Genomic DNA, 25,345 nt, shown 5'->3' with positions numbered 1-25,345 from the left:
CCAGCCGCTCTCCCCAGCCACTCTCATTCCCACCTATAATAAAAAGGCATTGAGTTTGTCCTTCTGTTTTGGGCTCTGAGCCACAGCAGCACAGGGCCCTTCATCTTTGGCAACATTTTCCTCTCCTTGCCTCTCCTTGGCGGTGACAGACCAGGCAGGCGACAGACCAGGCAGGCAGGCAGTGAGCATGTGTGTGTCTCCTCGGCTCACAGGGACACGGAGATTGATGACCTGAAGACGCAGCTGTCACGCATGCAGGAGGACTGGATTGAGGAGGAGTGCCACCGCGTGGAGGCCCAGCTGGCCCTGAAGGAAGCCCGAAAGGAGATCAAGCAGCTCAAGCAGGTCATTGACACTGTCAAGAACAACCTGATTGACAAGGACAAGGGGCTGCAGAAGTACTTCGTGGACATCAACATCCAGAACAAGAAGCTGGAGACGCTGCTGCATAGCATGGAGGTGGCCCAGAACGGCATGGCCAAGGAGGATGGCACTGGGGAGTCAGCCGGCGGGTCCCCTGCCCGCTCCCTCACCCGCAGCTCCACCTACACCAAGCTGAGTGACCCGGCCGTCTGTGGTGACCGCCAGCCGGGCGATCCCTCCAATGGCTCTGCTGAGGATGGGGCAGACAGTGGCTTTGCGGCAGCTGATGACACACTGAGCCGGACGGACGCCCTGGAGGCCAGCAGCCTGCTGTCATCCGGGGTGGACTGTGGCACCGAGGAGACCTCGCTGCACAGCTCCTTTGGCCTGGGCCCCCGCTTCCCCGCCAGCAACACCTATGAGAAGCTGCTGTGTGGCATGGAGGCTGGCGTGCAGGCCAGCTGCATGCAGGAGCGTGCCATCCAGACAGACTTCGTGCAGTACCAGCCTGACCTTGACACCATCCTGGAGAAAGTGACCCAGGCCCAGGTCTGTGGGACAGACCCTGAGTCAGGGGACGGGTGCCCAGAGCTGGACGCTCACCCTCCGGGGCCCAGAGACCCCAGTTCAGCAGTGGTGGTGACGGTGGGTGACGAGCTAGAGGCCCCAGAGCCCATCACCCGTGGACCCACCCCACAGCGGCCTGGTGCCAACCCCAACCCTGGCCAGTCAGTGAGCGTGGTGTGCCCCGTGGAGGAGGAGGAGGAGGCTGCCGCAGCCGAGAAGGAGCCCAAGAGCTACTGGAGCCGCCACTACATCGTGGATCTGCTGGCTGTGGTGGTGCCGGCCGTGCCCACGGTGGCCTGGCTTTGCCGCTCCCAGCGGCGCCACGGCCAGCCCATCTACAACATCAGCTCCCTGCTTCGGGGCTGCTGCACTGTGGCCTTGCACTCCATCCGCAGGATCAGCTGCCGCTCGCTGAGCCAGCCCAGTCCCAGCCCGGCGGGCGGCGGCTCCCAGCTCTGAGGAGGCCCATTCCGGCCGCGGCGCCTGCAGCCTGACCACTGATTGTAGGGATGCCGTCCCCCTCCCTTCTCCCATGGGCATCATCTTATTTATTTAGTTTTGGGTGTGGAACTGTTTCTTTTTTTCAGGATGTTAAAACAGTCTCGTGGCAGGAGCAGGGGTTGGAGAAAGGCATCCCAAAGCTTCGATGGAGAGCAGGGAAGGCAGACCCAAGGCAGGAGGCACACCGGCTGGACAAATCACAGGGAGGGGAGGGCGCGAGGGCCCTCTGTCCCCCTGGCCCTTCAGACAGGGCTGGCCCTGCTCAGGAAGCCTCTGGCTGTCTTTATCTGGAGAAGCCGGGCTTGAGTTGCCCACAGGCCCTTGCCCTGCACCGTCCTGTCCAGTGCCCTGCTCACTCCATACCTGCTCTTCCAAGCCACCTTGCCCTTAGCCCAGGCTCCTGGGCCAGCGCTCTCTCCTCAAATGGAAGCAGCCATGGCCTAAAGTGTAGATCACTGACCCAGGGCTCAGAGCAGAGGCTGGAACCACTGGGCTGGGCCGGCGTTCCAGCCTCCCCAGACTGCTCCCCACCTTGGGACTCAGGAGCTCAGTCAAGGCCACAGGCTGGAGGAGAGACGGGGCTGGGCGCAAGGTGGCGGAGGGCAGTGTGGGTTCTGTGTCTGTCTGTTCATCCCAGGCCTTCCCGTCATCCCTTTCCTCTTGGCACTTCTGGGTGTGTCAATCATTATTCCTGTGAGGCAGCTAAGCCCGGCAAGCTCAGTGCTGGGGTAGGAGGGCCTGCCTGAGTCCCAGCTCCCAGCTGGAGAATCCACCAGCACAAGAAGAGGAGGCAGGGGGCAGAAGCCCAAGGGGGCTCCCTCAGTCTTCCAAGGTGAGGCCGTCTCATCTGCAGGCTGGGAGGCAGGGCTGGACTCAGGAATCCACAGCTTACTGAAAAAGCCAGAGGCCATGACTGCCCCCAGGAACTTGCCCCGAGTTTCTCTGAGGCCCTCGGGCCCAACTTCTGCTTTGCACTATGTTCATTTTGGGGTTGGTTCTCAGCCATCCAAGGGTCTCCAGTGAGATGGCTGCTTGCTGTCTGAGATGAGGGTTCCTAAACCTTAAACCTATCTGCCTCTGGAGGAGGGTGGGGGACTCTGGCAGGATGAATCGCAGGATGGCGTACTGAAGCCACGATGTTCGTCCAGGCCAAAGCACGGTGTCCTGGGATAGGTTTCCCAGGCAGGGGCATGGCAGAGCTGGCAGGCACCCTGCAGCCTCCCTGCTCCCAGCCCAAGGCCAGTCAGCCTGGGAAGTTCACTGCCCCAACTCCTTTCCCGGGACCATACTGAGTCCCCCAGCCACGCTGCTGACATTCTTATTACCTTTATTATCTTACCAAGTAAACTCACTCCTCTTCCCCCACAGGGGTTACAACCATCTGGTTGTCCCTCCCACTCTTCAGAGGCGAGGCCCCACATCTGGGGGGTTGGAGGGACCCTGTGTCTTACTCGCCCCTCTAGCCTAAGGGCCACTCTGGTTCTCTGCCAAGGTTGCTTGCCCTCACCCCAATGCTCCAACAGCCATTGCCTGACTCATGGGCTCTGCCCTTCTGTTCGGTGCCCTCCACGCGAGGCGGGGCACCTGCATGCACTGGGAGGGGGCAGCTGGACCAGCCCTCGGGGCAGGAGCCCCCCTCTGCCACACGCTTTGTGCCTCCAAAGCTCCCCCCGCCTTGGTCAGGGCCTCAGACCAGCCATCCTTTGTGGAATATGCCCCAACCCAGCCAAACCAAACCCAAATGCCTGAGGCCTGGCTGGGGCTGCCCCCGCAGGACACTGTGGCCATGCCACGGAGGGGGCAGTGGACAAAACCAATCCAAAGCCAAAACAGGACTGGCCGCGGACCCAGCCTCCTGTGCTGCGCACTCATGGAGCTGCGTAGTCTCCTTAGACATAGTCAAAGCTTTGCCAAGAAAAGAAATGTATGAACTATATTTGACAACATAAAATCTCTCTATTTTTCACCACTGGAATTTAGTCAAGCTTCAAGCCCCTCTGCTCCTGTCTGTGTCTTGCGTCTGTGGCCTTCCTGTTGTGTCTTGTGTTTTGGTGGATGTGACAGGGCTGGGGCCACAGTCTACTCTGTCCCTGCTGCTAGAGAAGCCACCTGTGGAGGAGTGGGCTGTGGTTGGGCCTGAGGCCTGTGGAGGAGGTGAGCGTAGCCAGCAGCAGCCCTCTACTCCTATTCTGGCCTGAGACCACCAGTGTGGGTCATGAGGGCCCTGGCCCACAGTGTTGAGGGTCCTCTCTTTCGGGGGTTCTCCTGGGGCCTTTGATGGGCTTTTCTTCTTGTCAGTGGAGGAAGCAGCTCCCCACTCAGCCCTGGGACAGGCCCTGGGACTGTGGCAGCCGGTGGCCCTGGCCCAGCTCTGGAGTGTGTGTGTGTGTGCTCAGATCCCGCATCTATGCAAAGGTGCAGGCTGCCTGTGCGGCTCCAGGCGGTGGAGGTGCAGCAGCTGCTGCTCAGGCGCCATGCCCTGAAGAGGCAGGGTACAGACGGGGCTGGGAGGGCAAAGATGGGGTGGGGCCTCCCCCTGAGAGAGCTCACCCTCCACAGCGACCCTTTTCCTTCCTGCCTAATCCCGTTGGGCTGCGACCTTTTCCTCCTGCCCTCAGTTTCTGAAACAGAAATCTTTGGGGCCTCCCCTTTCCCCAGCGTCTGGCCAGAGCTGATGAGGTCCTGAGGAACAGTATCCCCAGGAACCACGTTCTGGAGCCTGGTGGCCAGACATGGCTTCTCCTGAGTTCTAGGGCTCGGGCCAGAGTGGCCCTACTGCCCGGCCAGTCCAGGCTCAGGCAGGAATCGGACGCTGGGGCCCGGGCTCTGCACAGAGAGCTGGGCTTGAGTGGAGTCGATTGTAGATTTCTCCCAAGGGGATCACTTAGCTTCTCACTGACACACCCTTCCCAATTGCCACTAGCACAGGGGTATCTTACAGCACTTTGGGGAGGGGTGGGACAAACTGCAAGGTTCTGGGGCCAAGGCCTACCCAGGGGCCTCTGGCCAGAGAACTCACAACCCCCCTCTGACCTAGGGGACAATGCAAACAGGTCACAGTGCACTCCCATATTATGCCATCCCTTTGACGAAGAATTCAGGGGATGTGGGAAGTGGGGAGGCGGGGAGGGATCTTGACTCTTGTCTCCTTTGTCCTTTTGTTCAGACAGAGTTGTACCTGCAGCAGACAACTCTGAATTAAAGCATGAAAACACAGCAAGCCCCTTGGCCTGTTTTCTTTATACCGGGTGGTTCTCTAAGGGGGGCAGTGGGAGAGTTCATAGCGTCTTCCTCCAGTACAGGGACCACAGCACTCGCACAGGAAAAAGTCAGGCAAGCAGCGATCGCCTCTGACATGCAGGGAAGCAGAGAGCTGCGCGGGGCTGGGGCACCACTGCCCTCTTGGGGTCAGGCTCAGGGTCTGGAACCACCTCCCCCTGCCCCCACATGGCACACCCTGCTGGGCACCACAAGCACATCGCGTTTCACCCTCCCCAACATCCCCTGAAGTGGCTTCTCATGCCCACTTTGCAGAAGCAGAAACAGCCACGGTCACATGGGTGGTGCCCCAAAGCCAGTGCTCCCTCTGCCAGCCCCACTGCCCCACAGTCCTACTCCATCCCACAGTTCCATCCTGTCCCCAGTTCCAGTCATCCCTGCACCAGGCTGCAGGCGGCACGTGACAGAGGCAAAGCCAAATCATGGCTCTCAGAGACCACACGGAGAAAAGGCCCTGGTCTCACCACAGTTTAAGAAAAAACCAGCCCTGGCATGTCAGGGGACCGAGGATTCCAGAATTTTCAATTATCTTTTTATTTTATTTTCGATAGTTTTGGGGGGAATCAATTACCTTTGCGGACGGGTTTTGTTTAAAATCAAATCTTTATTCAAAAGATAGTCAAGGCTGATAACTTATGCTGTCTGTGACAAAGAGCAAGTCAAGGCAAGGAAAAAGCTCTCACAAAGAATGTAGCTCTGTTCTCTCAAATGTGTAACTGTTTTCCTGGTAGAGCAAAATTTCTTGAAAGGGGCCCAGTTGCAACTTTAAGAAGTGTTTAGACGGCCTGCCTCCGTGTTCAGCATTTAAATCAGCACAAGAGAATCGGCTGCCTGTGGGCTCTGCCTGAGCCTCAGCCCAGCCTGGAGTCTGAGACTCCAAGGAGGCCTGTGTGTATAAGCGATGTACCCACGCCATCCCATGGTCACCCTCCTGGACACGCCCCCTCACGGCAGCTCCCACCTTAAGCAGCAGGCCAGCTGCAACCCATCATCCGAGGGTGTTGCCCTTTGCCGCAGGAGGGCGGGAGGCCCACCCTGCCCGCCCTGCCCTCCAGTGGCTTCAGGCATCTGGAATGGAGTGGTCCATGGTGTGGTGGAGCAGGACTGGAGACAACCTGGATACAGCAACAATGGTGGCCAAGTTGGCAGCTCCTTCTCTCCGCCCTCCAGCAACCTCCACCCCCTTCTGAGCCAGTGCATCCCATGTGGGCCTTCACTCCCAGTTCTAAGACTTTCGAATCACCAGAAGCCACAAGCTACCTTGGAGGGAGGGGAAGGGGAAGGGAGTAGGGAGCTGGCGGGGTCTGTGCCCTGTGTCAGTGCTGAGAAAGTGGAGGTGGCTGAGCCAGGTGCACCCAGGAGGCAGGGAGGTGAGCGGGATGGCAGAGGAGGGGTGAGGAGGGGTGCAGCCTTACTTTTTGACCATGTGCTCATAGATCACACTGGGGATGATGGTCAGGGTGACAACGTTCCCAGCTGTGGCCAGAATCTCCATGATCTTTTTGTCCTAGAGAGGAGGCAAGTAACTGATCACCCTAAGGATTGGGGACCAGGGGCAACTCTACAGGCCCCTCTGTGGAGGAGTCAGCATGGCCACTGCTAGAGGACACACAGATGCCTGACTGCAGGGCAGGGCTGCCTCAGACCCCGAGCCTGTCAGATGAGGGTCCCAGCAGACTCCCAGGTAAGGTCTTGCTTGAGTGAGAACATGGGTCTCCCACATGTGCCAGGCGGTCCAAACACTAACGCTGTGGCCATAGAAGAACCTCTGGCCCTTACTCAGAGCCTATTGACCTTTACTTTACACATGTATGTAATCTGGTTACATGTTTTCTTGATTGTTCCAAAATAAATGCGAGAAGATGTGCTAGACAGGACTAGCAATGGCCACAGGTGGAAATAAAGACAAATGATCTCAAGAAGTGTGGCTGGCTGGGACAAACTCGGTTCTGAAGAGTCTCATGACCCTATGGATTTCTGAATAACAATTTTCTAAAACATTCCTACTACTGAACATGATCCACTATACAAAAAAAAAGTGCCATAGAGCAAGGAGGTGTCCGTGCAGCCAGCAATAGCTACTATTTATTAAGCACCTACTATGTGCCTGGCACTGTGCTCAGAGCTCTAGGTATACTGTCTTTTTCTTTTTTGGAGACAGGGTCTGTCTCTGTTGCCCAGGCTGGAGCGCAGTGGCATGATCATAGTTCACTGCAGCCTTGACCTCCCAGGCTCAAGTAGTCCTCCCACCTCAGCCTCCTGAGTAGCTGGGACTACAGGCGTGCACCACCACGCTTGGCTAATTTTTTAGCTTTTTTGTGGAAAGGGTTTCACATTGCCTAGGCTGGTCTCGAACTCCAGGACTTAAGTGATCCTCCTGCTTTGGCCTCCCAAAGCACCGGGATTACAGACGTGAGTCACTGCACCCAGCCCTATGAACACCATCTTACCTTCGGAAGAGGACGCTGAGGCTCAGGTGGGGTAAGCAAGCTGCCCATAGACCTGAGCCCTCCCACCACCCAGCAGTCCCTCCCCGGTGCGGCCACCGGCCTACCTTCAGCCCGATGACATTCTGCCCATCCACCTCACACACATAGTGGTTGGTGAGGAGCCCATTGCGGGCCGCAGAACTCCCTTTGACCAGAGAGACAATCTTTCCCTTCTTGATCACGAAGCCGACATGGCCCATGCTGTCCTTGTGCATGGTGACAGTCCGCTGGAACGGCCTGGTGGAAGGGACAGTGAGCTGACCTGAGGACATGGCCGGGGTCAGACAGAGAGGCTGCCCGGGCCTGGCTACTCACCTGTCCCGAACCACCATGACAATCTTCTCGGGTGATGCCTTCTTCACCACCTGATGGGCTTTGCGTGAGCTCCACCCAGCACAGTCACGCCCATCAATCTGCAGGATCTGGTCCCCAAAGCGCAGCCCCACAAGGGATGCGGGGGTGTTGGCCTGGACCAACTGCACAAAGAGCCCCTGGGGGAGGCAGGGTCCCAGAGTCAGCGTCCCTGGCCCACCCTAGGCATAGATCCGTCTTCCAAGCTGTTGTTTTCCTGATACTCCAGGAGCCTACAGAGTGCCAGGGGCACAGCTCTGCATGGCGGGCACCAAGATTACCCCCATTTACTTGGGAGGAAACACTCTAGGCCTCATAGTTACGAAGGAGGTGAGTCAGAATTTCAATCCTGGCCTGAAGCTGCACCCCCAAACACTCTACTGGACCATTCACAAAGGCATGGGTTTCCCTGGTATCTGCTGTCTACACCGTCTCCTGGAAGCTAGATGCCCTGGGCAGTGAATGGCTGGTGGGGAAGGGAGGCTCCTCCAGTGGAGGGCACTGCGCAACCCAGCACCAGCCTCGCCCAAGTCTCGGGGAGGAGGGACTGGGGGCAAGAGCCTGGCCAGTGGGGTTAGGAGGCGCTCTGTACCTTCCTTACTGCGGACCGGACCTCTGAGCTCTGAGGCCCAGCGGGAAAGGGCGTGCAGCTCGAGCTCCTCTTCCCAACCAGCCCCCGCGCCATACCTGGTCGACTGTCCGCAGCCTCAGCCCGGTCTTGCCGCGCTCGTCCTTGCACAGGTGGATCTCGCGCACCCCGGGCTTGATCTCTGCTCGCCGCACGCCCAGGCTGTACCCGGACACCGGTGCCACCATCTGGCCAGGCGCGGGGCCCGAGACCGCTGTCTGCAGACACCAGGGAGCAGGGGGTCAGCCCGGCCCGTGGGGACCCTGTGCCTCAGGAGACACTGGGGTGGGGGTAGGGATGGGGAAAGGAGGATGGAGCCGTCCCCGGGTCCCACCACATCCCCAGTCCACATTTCTCCCCTAAGGCCGAGAGGAGACGTGGCTCCACGCGGCCACTAGGGGGCGTCAAAGTCCATGCCCCTAAAAAGGCAGGGCAATGGGGAGAGAAGGGGCAAGGATACGGGAAGAGGCCCTTCATTTTCCAAGGGAAATTGGCATCAGGAAAAGACTCCTTTAAACCCCACTTAAAATAGAAAAAGTCACAGTAAACAGTGAGCAACAGGGGATAAAAGGACTGGATTTTTGTCTTGAAAAAAATGTAAAAATATAAAAATTAATGACGCAGAAAAAGGCAAGGAACTTCACTCTCCCAACACTATTAAAGATGGTACTGGAAGATCTAGCCAGCACCGCAGGCAAGAAAAGAGGGGGAGTCACACAGATCAGAAGAGAGGAAATAAAACGGTCCCTATTTATAGGTGTCATGATGGTCTACTAGAAAATCCCAAAGAATCTACAAATAAACTCCTAGATCAAATAAAAGAGTTTAGCAAGGTCCTGGGATACAAAATTAACGTATAAGATTCGATTGTACTTCTGTGTACTAACAACGAACACGTGTAAACTGAAATTTTAAATACAACACCAGGCTGGACGTGGTGCCTCATGCCTATAGTCCCAGCACTTTGGGAGGTCGAGACAGGTGGATCACTTGAGCTCAGGAGTTCAAGACCAGCCTGGGCAACTGATGAAACCTCCTCTCTACTAAAAATACAAAAATCAACTGGGCTGGTGGCAAACACCTGTAGTCCCTGCTACTCAGGTAGCTGAAGCAGGAGAATTACATGAACCCAGGAGGTGGAGGTTGCAGTGAGCCAAGACTGAACCACTGCTCAGTGCAGCCTAGGTGACAGAGCAAGACTCCATCTCAAAAAAAAAAAAAAAAAAAAAAAATGAAAGAAAGAAAGAAAAGGAAAGGAAAGGAAAGGAAAAGGAATACAATACAATACCACTTACAATCACTCAAAAAAAGAAAAAAAAAAGAAAAAAAAAAAGGCCGAGCTCAGTGGCTCACTCCTATAATCCCAGCATTTTGGGAGACCAAGACCAGAGGATCACTTGAGACCAGGAGTTCAAGACCAGCCTGGGCAACAAAGTAAGACCCCCCATCTCTGTTAAAAACAAAAACAAAACAAAAGTTAAAAAAAAAAAAAAAAAGAAATACGTGTAAATCTAACAAAACACATACAGAAAATGTATGCTGAAAACGACAAAATACTGATAAAAGATATCAAAGAAGACCTAAATAAATGGAAGATTCTCTGTATTCATGGGTTGAAAGAATTAGTGAAGCTGTCAATTGTCGCCAAATTGATACACAGATATAACACCATTTCTATCAAAATCTCTACAAGATGTTTTGCAGATCCAGGCAAGGTTAATCTAAACTTTATATGAAAAGACAAAGGAATTTAGAATAGCTAAAACAATGCTGACAAAAAGAATAGCCAGAGGAATCACTACCAAAGTTCAAGACTTAGTATATAGCTACAGTAATCAAGATAGTGTGGTATTGGTGAAGGGATAGACAAGTATCAGTGGAACAAAGTAGATAATCCAGAAATAGCCTCAAATGAGTAAAGTCAACTGCTTTTTGCAAGAGTGCTTTCAATAAATAGTGTTGGCTAGGGCGCAGTAGTTCATGCCTGTAATCTTAGCAATTTGGGAGGCCAGTGCGGGGAGATCAGCTGAAGTCAGGAGTTCAAGACCAGCCTTTGGCAACAGGGTGAAACCTCATCTCTACAAAAAATACAAAAATTAGCCAGGTGTGCTGGAAAGTGCCTGTGGTTCCAAATACTCAGGAGGCTGAGATGGGAGGATCGCTTGAGCCCGGGAGGCAGAGGTTGCAGTGAGCCAAGATCATGTCACTGCACTCCAGCCTGGGTGACAGAGTGAGACCCCATCTCAAAACAAACAAACAAACAAACAAAACAACAAAAAAAAGCAAATGGTGCAACCATGGCAAAAATATGAACTTTGACTGAAACCTAACTCCTTACAAAAAAATTAACTCAAATTCAATCATAAATTTAAATGCAAAACATAAAACTATAACAATTTTAGAAGAACATGAAGGAGAAAATCTTTTGGACTTAGGGCTTGGTAAATATTTCTTTACAAAGTACAAACCACAAAAGAAAAATAAACTGGACCTCATCAAAATTCAGAACTTTTAAGCTACAGACTGAGAGAAAATACAAACCACTTATCTGACAAAGGACTTTAGAATATATAAAGAACTCCCAAAACACTACAAACAAGCCCCAGCTTGGCCAACATAGCAAGACCTTGTCTCCACAAAAAATAAAAGTAACAATAATAAAAGAAATTAGCTGGGCATGGTAGTGTGCACCTGCGGTCCCAGCTACTCGGGAGGCTGAGGTGGGTGGATCACCTGAACCTGGGAGGTAGAGGCTGCAGTGACCTGTGATTGCACCACTGCACTGCAGCCTAGACAATAGAGTGAGACCCTGTCTTAAAAAACAAGAAGAAAACAAGCCAATTAGAAAATGAGTAAAATATATGAAGAAACATTTTACCAAAAAGAATATACAGATGGTAATAAGCACATGAAAAGATGGTCCACATCATCAGGTGTCAGGGAAATGCAAATTAAGACCATGATGAGCCATCACTATACCTATCATAATGGCTAAAATATAAAATAGTAATAACACCGAATTCTGGTGAAGAGATGAAGAAACTGGAGCACTCATGTGTTGCTCACAGCAAAGTAAAACGGTACAGCCACTCCAGGAAATAGTTTGGCAGTTTCTTTTTGAGACAGAGTCTCGCTCTGTTGCCCAGGCTGGAGTGCAGTGGTGTGATCTTGGCTCACTGCAGCTTCCACCTCTTGGGCTCAAGCACTCCTCCTGCCTTGGCCTCCTGAGTAGCTGGGACTACAGGCACAAGCCACCATATCCGGCTAATTTTTGTATTTTTTGTAGAGACAGGATTTCACCATGCTGCCCAGGTTGGTCTCGAACTTCTGGGCTCAAGTGATCCACCTGTCTCAGCCTCCCAAAGTACTGGGATTACAGGCATGTGCCACCAACCTGGTGGCAGTTTCTTTAAAAAATCTAAACATACATTTGTCATACAGCCTAGCAATTGCACTTTGGGCATTTGTCGTAGAGAAATGAAAATGTATGTCTATACAAAAACCTGCATAAGAATAACTTTGTTTATAACCACCAAAAACTGGGAACAACTTAACCATTCTTCAACAGGTTCAACAAACTGTGGTACATTCCCATGATGGAATACTACTGAGCAGTAAAAAGGAATGAACTATTATTGACACACACAACAGCCTGGATGGATCTAGAGGGTATTGTGCTGAGTGAAAAAAGCCAACCTCAAATGGTCAAGATACTGTACAATTCCACTTATGTAACATTCTGAAATGACAAAACTGTAGAGACGGAAAACAGAGGGCTGGCTGCCAGGGTTAGGGAGGGTGGCGAGGGGGCAGGCATGACTATACAGAAGCAGCCTGGAAGGGAGGTGGTTGTGGTGATGAACTAGTTTTGTATGGATTGCGGTGCTGGTTACATGAGTCTACACACTGATGAAATGACACAGAACTAGAGACACTTGTTCCCACATAAGACTCCTGGTTTTGATAGTGTGCTACAGCTGTGGAAAATGTAATCGCTGAGGAAACTGGGTGAAGGGTACTAACGACTTCTCTGTACTCACTTTGCATCTTCCTGGGAATCTACTGTTTAACAATAAAAAGTTAAAAGCCATGCACAATTTTAAATTATAAAAATATGTTCATCTTATATTTTTATCAAAATTAAGGTTGAAGGCATTTGTGTCCTAATTATAGGAGCAAAGAGTGATGACAGTGGGGCTGCCTACAGAAGGACCTTCTTTGCTTCATGTCTGCCTTTCACAGCACGACCATGAAGGGGGCCATTGTGGAGAAACACCCCAGGGTGCCATCAGTTCTTCTCAGGGTCCCACATGGCCTCATCCTTGTGGATTTTCTCCTGTCAGATCCTCATTTTGGCAGTGGCTTTTGTATGCGTCTATGACAGTTCTCCATCGTCATGTCCATCAACTTCATGAAATTCCCCAGCCTTAGCAAGCTTTGCAGTTCGTACTTTCAGTTTCATGGACTCAGGATGAACCTGGCAGGAAGACTGACAGGTGGGATGCAGGGATGCTAGAGCTAACTGGTAAGGGGCTTAGGTGGGGACTGATTCTACAGGTGAATATGTTTTCAGTAGCAAATATTTCTGTGATGGTGTCTTTTGCCCCCAAAGCCAAGGAAAGCAGGAATTGAGCCTTGTTTAATTTGGGGACCAGAGCTGGGTGACAATCTCCTGCCCTCTTGGCTCTGCTTATCCATGCAGGCAGCCCTGCTTTTGATGCCCCCAGGTTCACACTGGGTTTAACAGCCTCCCTTCTCATCCAGCTCAGGCCCACGGTCAAACAGCAAGGCCTGGCTCCCCAGCCCCAAGGCTTGTGGGAAGATCTGAAACCATGAAAGCCTACAGTGCTTTTCATGAAGCCTCAAAATGAACGGTGCCATCAAGAAACAGAGCCACCAGAGTGCTGGGGAGAGGGGAGGTCTGAGCACAGAGAGAAAGAAGGTCTGTTGAAATGGCAAGACCAAGAAAGAGGGAGGATTGGGAGGTTCTGCGCCCACAGCAGGCAGAAGCCAAATACATACACTGTCACCCTCCGGAATCTGAAGCAGGCTCTGCTGGACTTCTTGGCTGGAGAGGGAAAGACCCATATAATTTTCCAATTCTGCCAAGTTTGGGTACAAAACTGATGGGGAAAGAAGGAAGAATAAATGTGTCATTTGAGGGCATGTGCTTCCCCATACCTGCCTGGCTCCCCTGTGGCTGCTCATTTTTATTAAGCAATGGAGCCTGGGAATGGTGTTTATTTCCAAGACTGTAGGGTATCCCCAGGAACACTCACTGGTGAACGCTCCTCAGAGGGCCCAGGTGCAGGGTGGCACACCGAGTCCTCATGCACTACTTTGCTATTCAACTCCACTAACTTTATTTGACACCCAGAAACCTCTGCATCCCTCACTGAATGGTTCCCACCAGGACTGGCAGGGTCCTCATCCCTTCTTATAAGGATTTGTGTCCTTATAAGAACAGACAACAGAGGGTTCATGCATGCGCTCTCATGCTGTAGCTCTCTCGTGTTCGCGTTTTCTTTCTCTCTCTCTCTCAAGCAAGTGCACGGAGGAAAGGCCATGTAAGGACTCAGTCAGAAGGTGGCCATCTGCAAGCCAGGAAGGGAGCCCTCACCAAAACTGAATTGGCCAGAACCTTGATCTTGGGCTTCCAGCCTCCAGAACTGTGGGAATATACATTTCTGCTGTTGAAGTCATCCAGCCTATGGTATTTTGTTATGGAAGCCTGAGCTGAATAAGGCAAGTGGGGTTCTGGTCCCTTCTCTCTTTGAACCGCTATCTGCCGTCCACTTCTCCCCCACCTGCCCCCACCCCAGACCAGCCACAATTCCAGCAAGGAAGTCTGACAAGTGTGGTATTTCATTCCTGGGGTCACACAAGATTGGGTCACCAGAACGGTGCTGACATGCTGATTTACAGTGACTCGAATCGTTTATATAAACAGAAGCCCCACAAATGATATCACATTCTCAAGGCAGCCTTGCTTGGGGCATCAGAGAGGCCACAGCTTTCCTAACTCTCAGCTGGGTTTGGAAGGATAAACAGGTTCACCGGGCAGTCAAGGAGGGGAGGGGAATAGCATGGGCACAGGCCCTAGGAGGTGAGGTGACTCAGCCCGGGTCAACCAGGCAGTAAGAGGTGGGTGGCAACTGGGAGCCTGGTCCTCTCCTCCCTCCATGTTGAGGGCTTAACCCTGGAGCCTCCCATACCTTTGGCATTGCCAAGCTTCCCTGATGACCTCTTCCCTGAAAGGACTGGGCACCCAGGAGCCCCCCACTCCAGCTCACCTACCTGGTGGTGGGGAAATGGCTGCCGCCTGGACTGGCAGGGCTGGCATCTTGGGCGAGGCTCTGGCCTGGGCCTGGGGAGGAGCAGGAAGCAGTGGTCAGCTGTGGCCAGGACCCCAGGAACCCCAGAGCCTGGAGCTCCATGAGGCCAGGGTCTGGAGTTAGGTTGTGAGTGGGCCTGGGGTGTGGGGGAAGTGTCCACCAACCCTCAGGGCCGAAGATCATGTAAACATGGCCTCCATGGATGTGTCTTTTCCTGGGAGGAGGTTCTGAGGGACTGTGACCCACCTGATGTCACAACCCGTTTACTGCCTGCAACAGGCAGAACATCAAGACCCATCTCCCAATCAAGTTCTTAGCTGCAAAGTCCAAAATTCTCAAAACCCACTGGAACCACAGAGTGCTGGGATGGAGGAAGAAGGGGGCTTCTGGGGACTGAGCAGACCAATGCCCATGCCCTCGAGCCTTGTTTCCTCTGAAAGCCTGCCTGAGAGCATGGGGCCTGCCCATTCTGGAGAGAGGGAGAGCTGGGCCTGGGCAGGACAGAGCGGGCATGAGAGAGGCATGCGTGCAGCTGCTTGGTCTTTTCCGTTCTTGCTGTAACACCATTGGCATTGCCCCATGGATGTCTTCTCTGCCCAGCAGGCCCTGCAGTGGAGACCTACATGACCTGAGGCCTAAGGGAATCTCCAAGTGGCCCCAATTCCCAGCACCTTCCAGGATAATCCCCAAGATCCCCTTCAGGGAGTCCAGATGAGTGGAGTCTGGTGACTTACCTGAATGGCCTGGTCCACTTTTAGGTCTTCTAGAGATGGGTACAGGGATGACATGGCTGATTCTTGGAACACCCTGCAGAGTGCAGAGGGTGGGGAAGGATAAGGATGCAGCTGATGCCACCTTGAGAGGAGGCACAGACATCTGCAACAGCAAGTGGGTTGGAACTTAATATTCAAACAGGAAGGCAGCAGGGCACTTAGAATCCCTCCCCGAACTCCACCCCTAATCCCCTCCCCATATTCTAACTCTACTGTATTCCACCCATCTCCAGCCTCACTGTCAACTTTTAATCTTGGCCACAATGAAGTAAGACCAGTAGGAGATAAAGACTCTCACACAAACTGTAGCAGAACTTAGACCCTCAACAGGGCACTGCTCCAGAGGGAGGAGGGAACGGGGAGTGGAGAGGCACCATGAGCACTTATTTACTAAACACCTTATCATTGTCTCCGGGAGAATCAGCAGGACCTCTCAGCAACGTACCCAGAGAAAGTGAAAGGAATGACCTCTCAAGAAATGTTTTATTCCCTTCCTGACGAAACGTGGGGGAGGAGCAGTCTGACTTTCTGGGTTCCTTCCCTTTACCCACTAACCACTGGCTCTGTCACACTCCCAGGCTTCGCTGAGGCAGTCCACTTCAACTGGAGCCCCTGCCCAACCTCCTTGTCACCCTCGGTTCCTGTGGGACATGCCTTGCCTGGCTCCAGGCACTACGGTCACTGCCCCTACCATCCAGGACCCTGCCCTCCAGGACAGCACTGGGGCAGCCTCCTGCCTGAACTCACCACTTGTCCTGACTGCAGTTCTGAGGGGTCAAGGTGTGTCCTATTCACCCCACTGAACCCACATGTGATAGGTACACATGATAAAGGAATGCCTGCTGGTGGCACAGGAAACTGAGGGGCCTGTGCCAGGGTGATGTGACTCCAGGCTTCCCAGGACCAGATCCGCTGGGTCCCTCCCTGAGTGACCACAGGTGCGCCGAGGACATCCTCATCCATCACTGCTCCTTCTCCTCCCTCTGCACCTGCTGCCTTGACCCCCGTGTCATCCTTGGCCCCACCCCCACTATCCCTTCTTATCTGTCATCAAATCCCATCTTTCCCACATCCCATGTTGTGCAGGTCCCCATCATCTCCCTGGCCCTCCCCAGGTGCCACGACACCCTCCAAACATGCTGCTGCCTCCCCTCCTGCCCTCCTGCTCCTCTCCAGACAGCAGCCACCAGGCCATTTGTGTACACACTTGGGATGTCATGCCCTGGCTGAAAGCCCCCCAGTGGCTCCCCTGCCTTGGGAATGTACTTTCCTTAAAGTGGCTCACAGGGCCTTCACGATTCCACCAGAGATTGGAACTGGTGGGCCCAGGGCCAGATGGAAATATATTTTATTTGACCTTGTGGAGTACTGTCAACATTCAGATTACCAGCTTAAATGCAAGGCTCAAGGTACTAGATTTAAAAATCTAATTTCCCACTGCTCCTGAAAAACAGGAAGCTTTGGCAACCCTGGACTGTAGCAGAGTAGCTACAATTGAGTAGCAGCAGACTCCAGGGTGACCCAGTCCACCATCCTCTATTGGCTCTTACACCCAGACCATTGTACTCACTGGCGCCAAGTCCCGATAGGTATTTGTTTGTAACCCTTGTCTACTTCTCCAGCTTCATTTCTTGCCTTATGTCCTTTCAGCTGCTACTTTCAGCCCCAGCCATAATGAGCTACTTTCACATCCTTGAATGTGATTCCCTCCCGTCTCTTTTGCATGTGTTATTCCTTCTATCTGGAATACCCCTCCTCTCCCTGCTCCTTGCTTGGCCAACTCCTAATGATTTTCAAGTCTCAGATCCGCAAGCTCCTCTTACAGGAAGCCTGCTTTCATTTGTTCTCCCCCTAGCCCCTGCGCCATGTCCTACTCCTGTTGAGTATTCACGAGTCCTGTGTTGCCTCTTTACTTGTCTGTCTACCTCCTTAGGAGTTCCAAGATGGCAGGAACAGGGGCTTCTCCTTCGCTGTGAAGCCTCTAACCCCTAGCATGGAGGCTAGCTCAATAATATTGCCAAAAGCAACGCATTCTACCTGGGCTTCCACCTTTTTCCTTGTAAAGCTCTAGTATCCTAAGAACACCCACCTTCCTGGATGAAACAAGGACCAGAAGTCCCAAATGTGACTCTCACAGTCCTGTTTTGTTGTTGTTGTTGTTATTATTATTATTATTTTGAGACAGGGTCTCACTCTGTTGCCAAAGCTGGAGTACAGTGGCGCTATCTTGGCTCACTGCAATTTCCAACTCCCGGGCTGAAGCCATCCTCCCACCTCAGCTTCCCAAGTGGCTGGGATATAGGTGCATGCCACCACACCTGGTTAATTTTTGTATTTTTTGTAGAGACAGGGTTTCAGCATGTTGCCCAGGCTGGTCTTGAACTCCTGGGCTCAAGCAATCTGCCCGCCTTGGTCTCCCCAAGTGTCAGGATTACAGGTGTGAGCCACCATGCCCGGCCTTTTGTTTTTAAAATCTGAATTAGTGCCAATATTTAAAAATCTGGAAATACAAAATTCATCACTTCTGACTTGTATTGAAAAAAATACAAACATTTGGCAAGGCAAGAGCTGGAATAGTGCATGGCAACACTCAGCCGGGCTGAGTCACAGCCTACCTCGTAGATGGGGCTGTACATGCTTTCCTGTTTCCCCAAGTACCCATCAGCCCTTCACTGATTTATGTTGCCTGCTTGGTTCCTGGAGGCAGCCAGTTCCAGACCTGTGCCCTAGCCTGGCCTTTGGGGTAGAAACGACCATCCCAACAGGACAGGAATTTCCTAGGAGGAGAGGGAGTCTGGCTCTGACTTCCTTTAGACCACCTGGGGGAAGAGACCCCTTTGCTTATGGCCTTCCCCACTGTGTACGCACGCTGAGGTTTTTAATCTTGGGACAGTCCTCAGCAGCTATCATCTGCCAAAACATGACCTGCCACCAGGACCATGCATGAACAGATGTGAAAATAAGCGGCCACTACTGCCTGATTTTCCTGACATTTGCAGTAGAGCACTTATATTTTTGTCAGCTGTCCCCTGGGAGAGCAGGGAGTCAGAGATCCATTTCCTGGAAATCACTCCCGGGCCAGATCACGTAACGCTTTTTCTGTGTCTGAGACCCTTTCACCACTGCCACCTTCTGTGGGTCCACCTCAGTGCTGGGATGCGGGGAAGTGAGAAAACAGGTACCGTTCCTTGGGCTACGTTCCAGGACAATGCCCCTCACCCCCCACCCATCAGATACCAACACCCACAGATGCTTATGTCCCTTATATAAAGTGGCATAATATTTGCATATAACTTATGCACATTCTTCTGTATACTTTAAATCATCTCTAGATTACTTACAATACCTAACACAATGTAAATGCTAAGCAAAGTTATACTTTATTTTTATTTGAATTTTTTGTCGTATTTTTTTAACTTTTATTTTTAAATACTTTCTGTCTACAGTTGGTTGAATCCATGGATGCAAAACCTGGGATACAGAAGGCATACTGTATCCCCTGCCTTGTAGCAGCTCACAATATAGTGGGGAATGGTTCCCTGATGGCGAACATACTGTCTTTCATTCAATCATTCAAAACATTTGAGTGTCCACTGTGCGCCAGGAATGCTGGTCGCTCTGCTTTGCACATCATCCTCCTTGGTGTGATGCTCCTTCAAGTCTCAGTTCAGATGCTACTTCTCTGCTTGGCTTTTCCAGGTTGCATCATACCCAGCCGCCTGGCTGGGTCTTCCCATGTATTCCACCCCTGACCTGTACTGCCCCTGTTGCCAAACTATTTATCATATTAGGTGATTAATATCTGGGTATTTTCTTACACTGGACTTCACTCATAAGGGCAGGAGCTCTGTCCTGTTCACACACGATCTTTCACCACCACGATACTGCCCAGCACACACATGCTAGCAAAAATTATTTGACTGAATAAATCAGTGGTTTTCCAAGGAACGGATTGGAAATTTGTGTGGGCATTTTTGGCTGTCACAAGGCTGAGGGGACAGTCATATTCCTGGGGGGGGGGGGGTGGGCAGGGATATGAAATTCCTGTAATGGATGGGACAGTCCATTACAGTCACCATAACAAATGGTCCTGTCCCGCACAACTTTCAGATATCTTGCCAAACCTTCAAGTAAGCCAAAACTCTGTTATAATTGGTTGTATATACAATCACAATGAACTTTTCCCTAGTTTTAATACACACTAGATTGTCTGGAAATGCATACACTAGGTTGACTGTGGGGAGTTACACTTTGCTCAACATTCTGGAAAATCACTGCCCACCCTCTCACCACGGGTGAGTCACCCGAACAGCATGCCCACGTCTGTGCGCATGAGTAGCTGTCACAGTGACTCCACGCTTCTACATAAATATATTTAGCCTTTGACTCAAGATATCAGATATAAACTGTTCGCAAAATTCAGCTGAATATTGTCTTCTAGTAAATCTAAGCTGACTCCTAAGTCAGGTACAAGCATGATCGGGTGTAAGCCAGCCTCAGCTTTTACAAAGTGAAATGCATATACTTTTCTTAGAAATTACTTTCATTTCCCTGCCTTCTTTATAAAGAAAGGGCATCATATTGATTTTTTTACACGGGGGAACTATCACCTGGGCTGCAGCCTCAGGACGAACCTGTCCCTTCCGTCGGCCTCAATTTCCTGCTTTGGGAAGTAGGAGCCACGAGGCACAAACTCCATCCACTGCGCCACAGGAGAGAGGTCCAACGCAACGGTCCCTAGGACCTGCCTCCACCCCAGTCTCAGTTTCCCGTCTGTCACATCGTTCCATGATTCCGAAACGACTACAACTCCCCTCGCAGCCCCAAACCAACCGGAAGCTACATCTTCCGGTTGCTACAGGTTACGGCAGTTGCTATGGGCTACGGCGCCTGCGCAGAAACCCCGTCAAGTGACACAGCAGCTTCTGGAGCGCATGCGTCTCGCCCACCGTGGCCCGCGGTAACTCCCACGATCCCTAGCGGCTGCGGAGTGGAAAATGGCGGCCTCCTTGCCGCTTGGGTTACTAGAGTCCACCCAGCCTCGTGCTTTCTTCGGGCGCCCGTAGCTGGCGCCGGCATCCACAAAAATAGATCAGGTAAAGCAGCAGAGTAAGGGATAGGAAGGCTTGGTCGGGCTCCGCGGCCCCTCTTTACCGAATTGGAGGCTGCGCGGGTGAAATCGAGCTTTAAACTCCCCTGGCCTCTGAACACCATCTGTATCCTCCGAAGGAGGAGGACTTATAAGATTCTGTACTTAAGGCAGCCGTGGAAAGGGAGGAGAACCAGGTCGGCCCGCGCGCTCCCGGCTGCTTTTGCTCTCCCTTTGGCTTCGGAAGCGTCAATTCCCAAAGTATTTGCTACCAGTTGTGACGTCATCCTTCCTCCCACCCTTTCTCACCCGTTTCTTGTCTGGCCGTGACTTCTGACCCAGTGTTGTGCAAAAAATGCCCCGCCCCCCCCCGACGCAGATTCACCTCGGTTCCCACCCACCAGTGACTGAGTGACTAGGCTTCTGCTGCCTAGGGAAGGGTTCTTGACTTGGCTGGGCAAATCAGTTCCCACAGCAAAATCAGACCGAAAGCCTGTTGTAAGGGGCTCAGGCAGTTGGATCTGGCGTATAGGAGGAAGGCTAGGGCAAGCAGGAAGGTCTTCTGGAGGAAGGAAGGAGACCCTGACTGGGCCGTGTAGGATGGATGTTCAAGTGGGAAGAGAGTGTGCTGTTCCAGGGACAGGGAGGCCCAGGCCTGAGAGTCCAGTTGCCTTGTGGATCCCGTTTACCTCGCAGGTTATCCAAACTGGTCTCATAATTTTCCTCAGCGGTGCCGCGTCTCCACAGCAGTCCCACTAAATCCACCCGTGGGCTATGTCAGAAATCTGGGAGTTATCCTCACCTTCCTTTCCCTTCTGAAGCCATACCTAATTCTTGCGCTCAAATTTCTGTGACCTGACTTCTGGTAAGGTTTCTGTTGTTACCACGTCATTTCTCCACACATCATGAAATTCATTTATTCCAAACTACTTTAGGTTGAGTGCTAAAACTCAGCCTGCTAGTTCATGCCTCCATGCTTTTGCAGGTGCTATTCCCTCTGTCTTAAGTGTCATGCCTTCTCTCTTTTCCTTGTTGTGAACTCTTCTTCCTCCAGTTCAAAGCTTTCCCCCACATGTACCCATGGAGATTAGCAAGCCTCCCTTCTCTAGACTACAGCATTTCTTCTATTTGCCTCTTCATCATTCATTCCACAAATGTTTATTAATCACCTACTGTGAGCAAGGCCTTCTGCATTTCCTGGGTTGGATTTCTACTGTGCTGTGTGTGTTTGCTCATCTCCCTCACTGGTCAGGAAATGTCACTCATTTGTTAACCCCCAGTGCTGAGCACAGTGCCTGGCACACAACAGGCGTCCCATTACTATTTCTGAAAGGAGTGGAAAAGCAGGCACAGAGAGAAGAGAAAGCCTGATATCCTAAATATACAGTCTTTCTTCCCATGCCTGTCTGTGTTTGCAGGCAATAAGTAAAAAGTCTTTCGAAGAATAACCTGGGCCTGGAAAGGGAGAGAAACCACGACCCTAACGAGTTAGGTTGAAAGGCTGCCTGGCTCCTATAATCTGACAATGGAAGTTTGCTCAGGTCTGTGCTGATGGCTTCCCACAAGTAATTGGCTCCTCTGAAAGGAAAAGAACCCACCTAACCCCTCTCTCCCAGAGGAATTTTCCTCTCCCACAGCCCTTTCCAGATTTCCATCCCTGAGCTTCTCTACTTTTTGATATTATAAGCAATAACAACACCCACAGCAAACCAGTAGTTGGGCTTCGGAGATCAGCAGGGCTGACAAGGGGACCTCAGCCCCCATCTTTGAACTTAGAGTGAGAACACTCTGGAACACTTTGTTCCAAAGAGCTGAAGTGATGAGACTCCCACTTGTTCCTGTGGACAGCTCATCCATCCTTTACAAGACAGTGTGCGGGAGGGAAGCGTGGGTTAGAGTGTCAGAGGAATAGCTCCTGGAAGGCCAAATTAGCCCAGGGATATGGTGAGTCGGAATAGAAGAAGCTGTTGCTAGGCCACCAGCATGTCCCCGCTCCTCCTCTCGGGGCTGCACTGCCTGCTGGAGAAAAGGTGCGAGTTCCTCATGAACCCAGGCCCAGGCAGGGCAGGGTTCAGACTGACTGCTTCTGACTTGTGAGAGCACAGCATAGTTAAATTCCTTTTGAATGTCATTTCTTCCTTTGTAATCTGTATAACAATAGTTGCATCACAGTTATCTGGAGACTGAAAGATTTTTAAAAAGAGATAAGGTGTATATGGAAAGCATTTAGCACAGTACCTAGCACATAATAGGCATTCAGTAAAAGTTAACTGTTTATTCATTGTTTCAACACTTACTTATTGAGCACCTACTAAGTCTGAGTACTGTTCTAGGTATCAGCAGTGAAGGAAAGAAGAATTGGTCCCCAAATGTACTTTCTTTGGGGGAGGAGCTGGATAAATAGGCTCTGTGACTTTGTGTGCTATATTAGATGGTGGGAGGCACTGGAGAGAAACAGCAGGATGGAGGGTCATGTCAGGAGGTTCAGAAACCTTGCTGGCGGGGTGGGGTGACATTTGAGGAAAGGCCTAACGGAGTGGGTACAGCCATTGCAGAGGCTCTTAGGTGGGAGTTGGTGTTGCGTTTAGAGAGCATCTAACCAGTGAGAAGCCGGTTGCGCACAGAGGGAGTAAGGAGGAGTAGTGGGGAGGAGGCTGGAGAAGTGACGGGGCCAGATCCTGGAGGGCCTGGAGGCCATGGTGAGGACTCTGGCATTTACTGTAGTGAGATGGGAGCCACTGGAGGATTTGGAGCAGCAGAGTGCCAAGGTCCAAGGGTTATTTTGACAGGCCTCCTCTGGCTGATGTTTGGAGGATGGGCTACAGGGCAGGAGTGGGAGCAGGAGCCCAGGTGGGAAGTGATGGTGGTGGAATTGTCATGAGCTTGGGCCACTGTATGTCGAAGCTGCCTGTCCAGTGCCTGCCCAGCCCATAGCAGGCTTGTTTTCTGCCCCATTTTCTGAGACCCTGCCGAGGAGGGCATGCACTGACTCCTGTGTCCAGTATGTCATTCCATGCTCCTGACTTTGTGGGCTATTTTCAGTCTCCAGATGAAGAAGCCAGTTCTTAGAAAGGTGAAGCCCCTGGCACAGTTCCCCAGCAGGTGTTTCAGTGCTGTAGCAGGAAGGTTTTTGATAGAAACAGCTTCAGGCCAGAGAAGGAGGCCTGGGCTGTGGATTCCTTGGGAGAAATGGGCTTTTTGCCTGCCTGCAGCCTCTGGTTTCAGCTGAAATTGGCCTTTCAAGGAGCAAAGTGTGGGTCTCGTCTCCTTGAGCACAGTCATGGGCAGTCAGAAGGCACCGGGGGCCCTCATGATGTCTAGGTGAAGAAAATCACTCAGCCATCAATCAAACCTGGCCCAGGGCTAGGATCAGAAGAAGAAACCCCACTTTCACACTTGACTCCTGGAGAGAAGCACTTCAATATGAAGTTGCCTGGGAAGTCCCAGAAGGGAAGGGGCAGGGAGGGAAGGAGACAGGGTGAGGGCAGGTCTCACTCATCCCAGTCCCAGCCAGGATCAGGTCAGGGCCCCCAGCGCTTACCTGCAGGCCAGGTGCTGCTCCACGACCTTCTCCAGCCACTGCCGCTGCTGAATCTGTTTCCCTCCCTGGAAGATAGCCCTGTCTCAGCTGGCTTCCTGCTCTGGGAAGGGTGGTGCCCCTCCCCTGTTCAGCTGACTCACCTTGGACTGGGATGGGCACAGGTGAGGGCTGTGGCTGGGTAAACAAGGCAGGTTGCCAGCCCAGAGGAGGCCTTTGGCCTTAGTCTAGATTTGGAGGTGGGATTAAGGCCCTCACAGCTGCTGTTCAGAAGTTTATGAACCAAGACTTGTTGGCCTTTTCTCAAATAGCTCTACATTTGGGTTGGACACCTAGTCCTGCTGATCGCGGAAAGCAGTTGACTAGAGGGTGGTTTGTGGTAGGTATCTAGGGGTCTAGGGCAGGATATTGAAAAGTGGTCATATCCTGTGACCCAGCATTTCTTCTGGGAATTTGTTACAGTGGAGTCACAGGGCCCATCCATCACTGCTGCTTCTAGTAAGGAAAATATAGAAATCCCAAATGCCCATCTCTGTGGTCTGCTTAAATAAATCATTATCTGTGGAAGATCACAGAGCTATTAAAGTCATTTAAGGAAGAAGGTATGAGGAAATATTTCTGAGATTCTAGTGAGATGTTGAAAAATCAATATTGTGAATCTCCTCTTGCATTTTGTTTTCATTTTTTGTAAAGTGGATGTGTGTTGAAAGCAGTCTGAAATGCTGAGGATCTCTGGATGGTGGCGCTGAAGGTGAGGTTCTCAGCTTGTACTTTTGTGTGTTCCAGGGTGGTTTTCTGTTTTGTTTGGTTTTTGTTTTTTAAGTTAGCTTTTGCTCTGAATGCTCATGACTTTTGTAAGGGGGAAGCAATTAAGTTTGATTATTTTAACGGGAATTTAGATTGGTTGTCTCCTGGGAGTGGAACTAAGGAGCTGTGTGCTGAGGTAGAGATTTTTTTTTTATGGCACATTTTTTGGTGTCTTAAATTTTGAAAAGTTCAAATGTACTACTTATTCCAAAAATAATTATATAAATTTGAACAGAAAAGGAGGAAGAATATAGTTTAGATCCTGATGGGTTTGGTTGGATGAGGGTGCCTGTCCCACTGGGTGCCTGGGCAGGGACGGGGCCCCGTGTGCTGGCCAGTCCCATGAGGATTGACGGTGTACACACTCAGGGTGTGTCAGTATCTGGGTTGTTCTCTGGGCCAGGCAGGCCCACGTCACAGTCCCCATGAACCACCTGGCAGAGTTGAACTAGCCTTGAGCATCAGATCTTCTGCCTGCCTATGAAGAGCTTACAGCCCAGAGTCCCACACAGGAAACACACAATAGGAGCAGTAACAAGAAAGACATTTGCCACTAATTCAGCACTTACTCCCAGAGAGCACAGAGATACTACCCCGGGCACTTTAAAGGCATTATCTCAATGGC

At 51.7% G+C, this 25,345-nt stretch overlaps 2 protein-coding genes and 1 long non-coding RNA gene across 12 annotated transcripts in view; 2 read left to right on the top strand and 1 right to left on the bottom strand.

The window, feature by feature from the left end:
* Positions 1 to 4,651, top strand: part of SNPH (syntaphilin) — a 42,871-nt gene extending 38,220 nt beyond the window's left edge. For 3 of the 4 annotated variants that reach the window (XM_003904946.4, XM_009216423.3, XM_009216422.3), the window contains one exon: positions 213 to 4,651. In XM_003904946.4, the coding sequence (XP_003904995.1) occupies positions 213 to 1,389 (1,177 nt within the window). In that variant the 3' untranslated portion in view covers positions 1,390 to 4,651. The remainder of the gene's footprint in view (positions 1 to 212) is intronic. The other variant, XM_003904947.5, reaches the window with a different exon arrangement.
* Positions 4,652 to 5,228: 577 nt separating this feature from the next.
* On the bottom strand, positions 5,229 to 24,501 carry SDCBP2 (syndecan binding protein 2). 5 transcript variants are annotated; one of them, XM_009216428.4, is made up of 9 exons: positions 23,917 to 24,501; positions 15,248 to 15,389; positions 14,476 to 14,545; positions 13,201 to 13,301; positions 8,238 to 8,396; positions 7,515 to 7,690; positions 7,265 to 7,436; positions 6,126 to 6,217; positions 5,229 to 5,825 (listed from the first exon to the last, which is right to left on the bottom strand). In XM_009216428.4, the coding sequence occupies exons 2-9, from the start codon at positions 15,299 to 15,301 to the stop codon at positions 5,771 to 5,773; spliced, it is 879 nt and encodes a 292-aa protein (XP_009214692.1). In that variant the 5' UTR covers positions 15,302 to 15,389; positions 23,917 to 24,501; the 3' UTR covers positions 5,229 to 5,770. The 5 variants fall into 5 exon arrangements, with proteins under 5 accessions (XP_009214692.1, XP_003904998.1, XP_009214690.1 ...); XM_003904949.5 differs by having other exon boundaries at positions 15,248 to 15,320; positions 23,917 to 24,500; XM_009216426.4 differs by lacking the exon at positions 23,917 to 24,501 and adding an exon at positions 19,897 to 20,009 and having other exon boundaries at positions 15,248 to 15,320.
* The window catches only part of LOC103888068, a 52,995-nt gene continuing 47,918 nt past the window's right edge, over positions 20,269 to 25,345 (top strand). For 2 of the 3 annotated variants that reach the window (XR_001891967.3, XR_004179041.1), the window contains exon 1: positions 20,269 to 20,382. This is a non-coding gene — a long non-coding RNA (uncharacterized LOC103888068). The remainder of the gene's footprint in view (positions 20,383 to 25,345) is intronic. The other variant, XR_004179042.1, reaches the window with a different exon arrangement.

Source organism: Papio anubis, chromosome 16, assembly GCF_008728515.1.
Source record: "Papio anubis isolate 15944 chromosome 16, Panubis1.0, whole genome shotgun sequence".
NCBI classification, from domain to species: Eukaryota; Metazoa; Chordata; class Mammalia; order Primates; family Cercopithecidae; genus Papio; species Papio anubis.
The sequence above is the reverse complement of the archived record's forward strand: the minus strand, read 5'-3'. Positions and strand labels throughout refer to the sequence as shown.

Coding starts and splice junctions, on each gene's coding strand:
- SDCBP2 (XM_009216426.4), bottom strand. CDS start 19,985: ATGGAGTTTGTGCCTCGTGGCTCCTACTTCCCAAAGCAGGAAATTGAG. Junction 14,546..15,247: donor AAGTGGACCAGGCCATTCAG/GTAAGTCACCAG, acceptor GCTCCTCCCCAG/GCCCAGGCCAGAGCCTCGCC. Junction 13,302..14,475: donor AGCCATTTCCCCACCACCAG/GTAGGTGAGCTG, acceptor TTTCCCCATCAG/TTTTGTACCCAAACTTGGCA.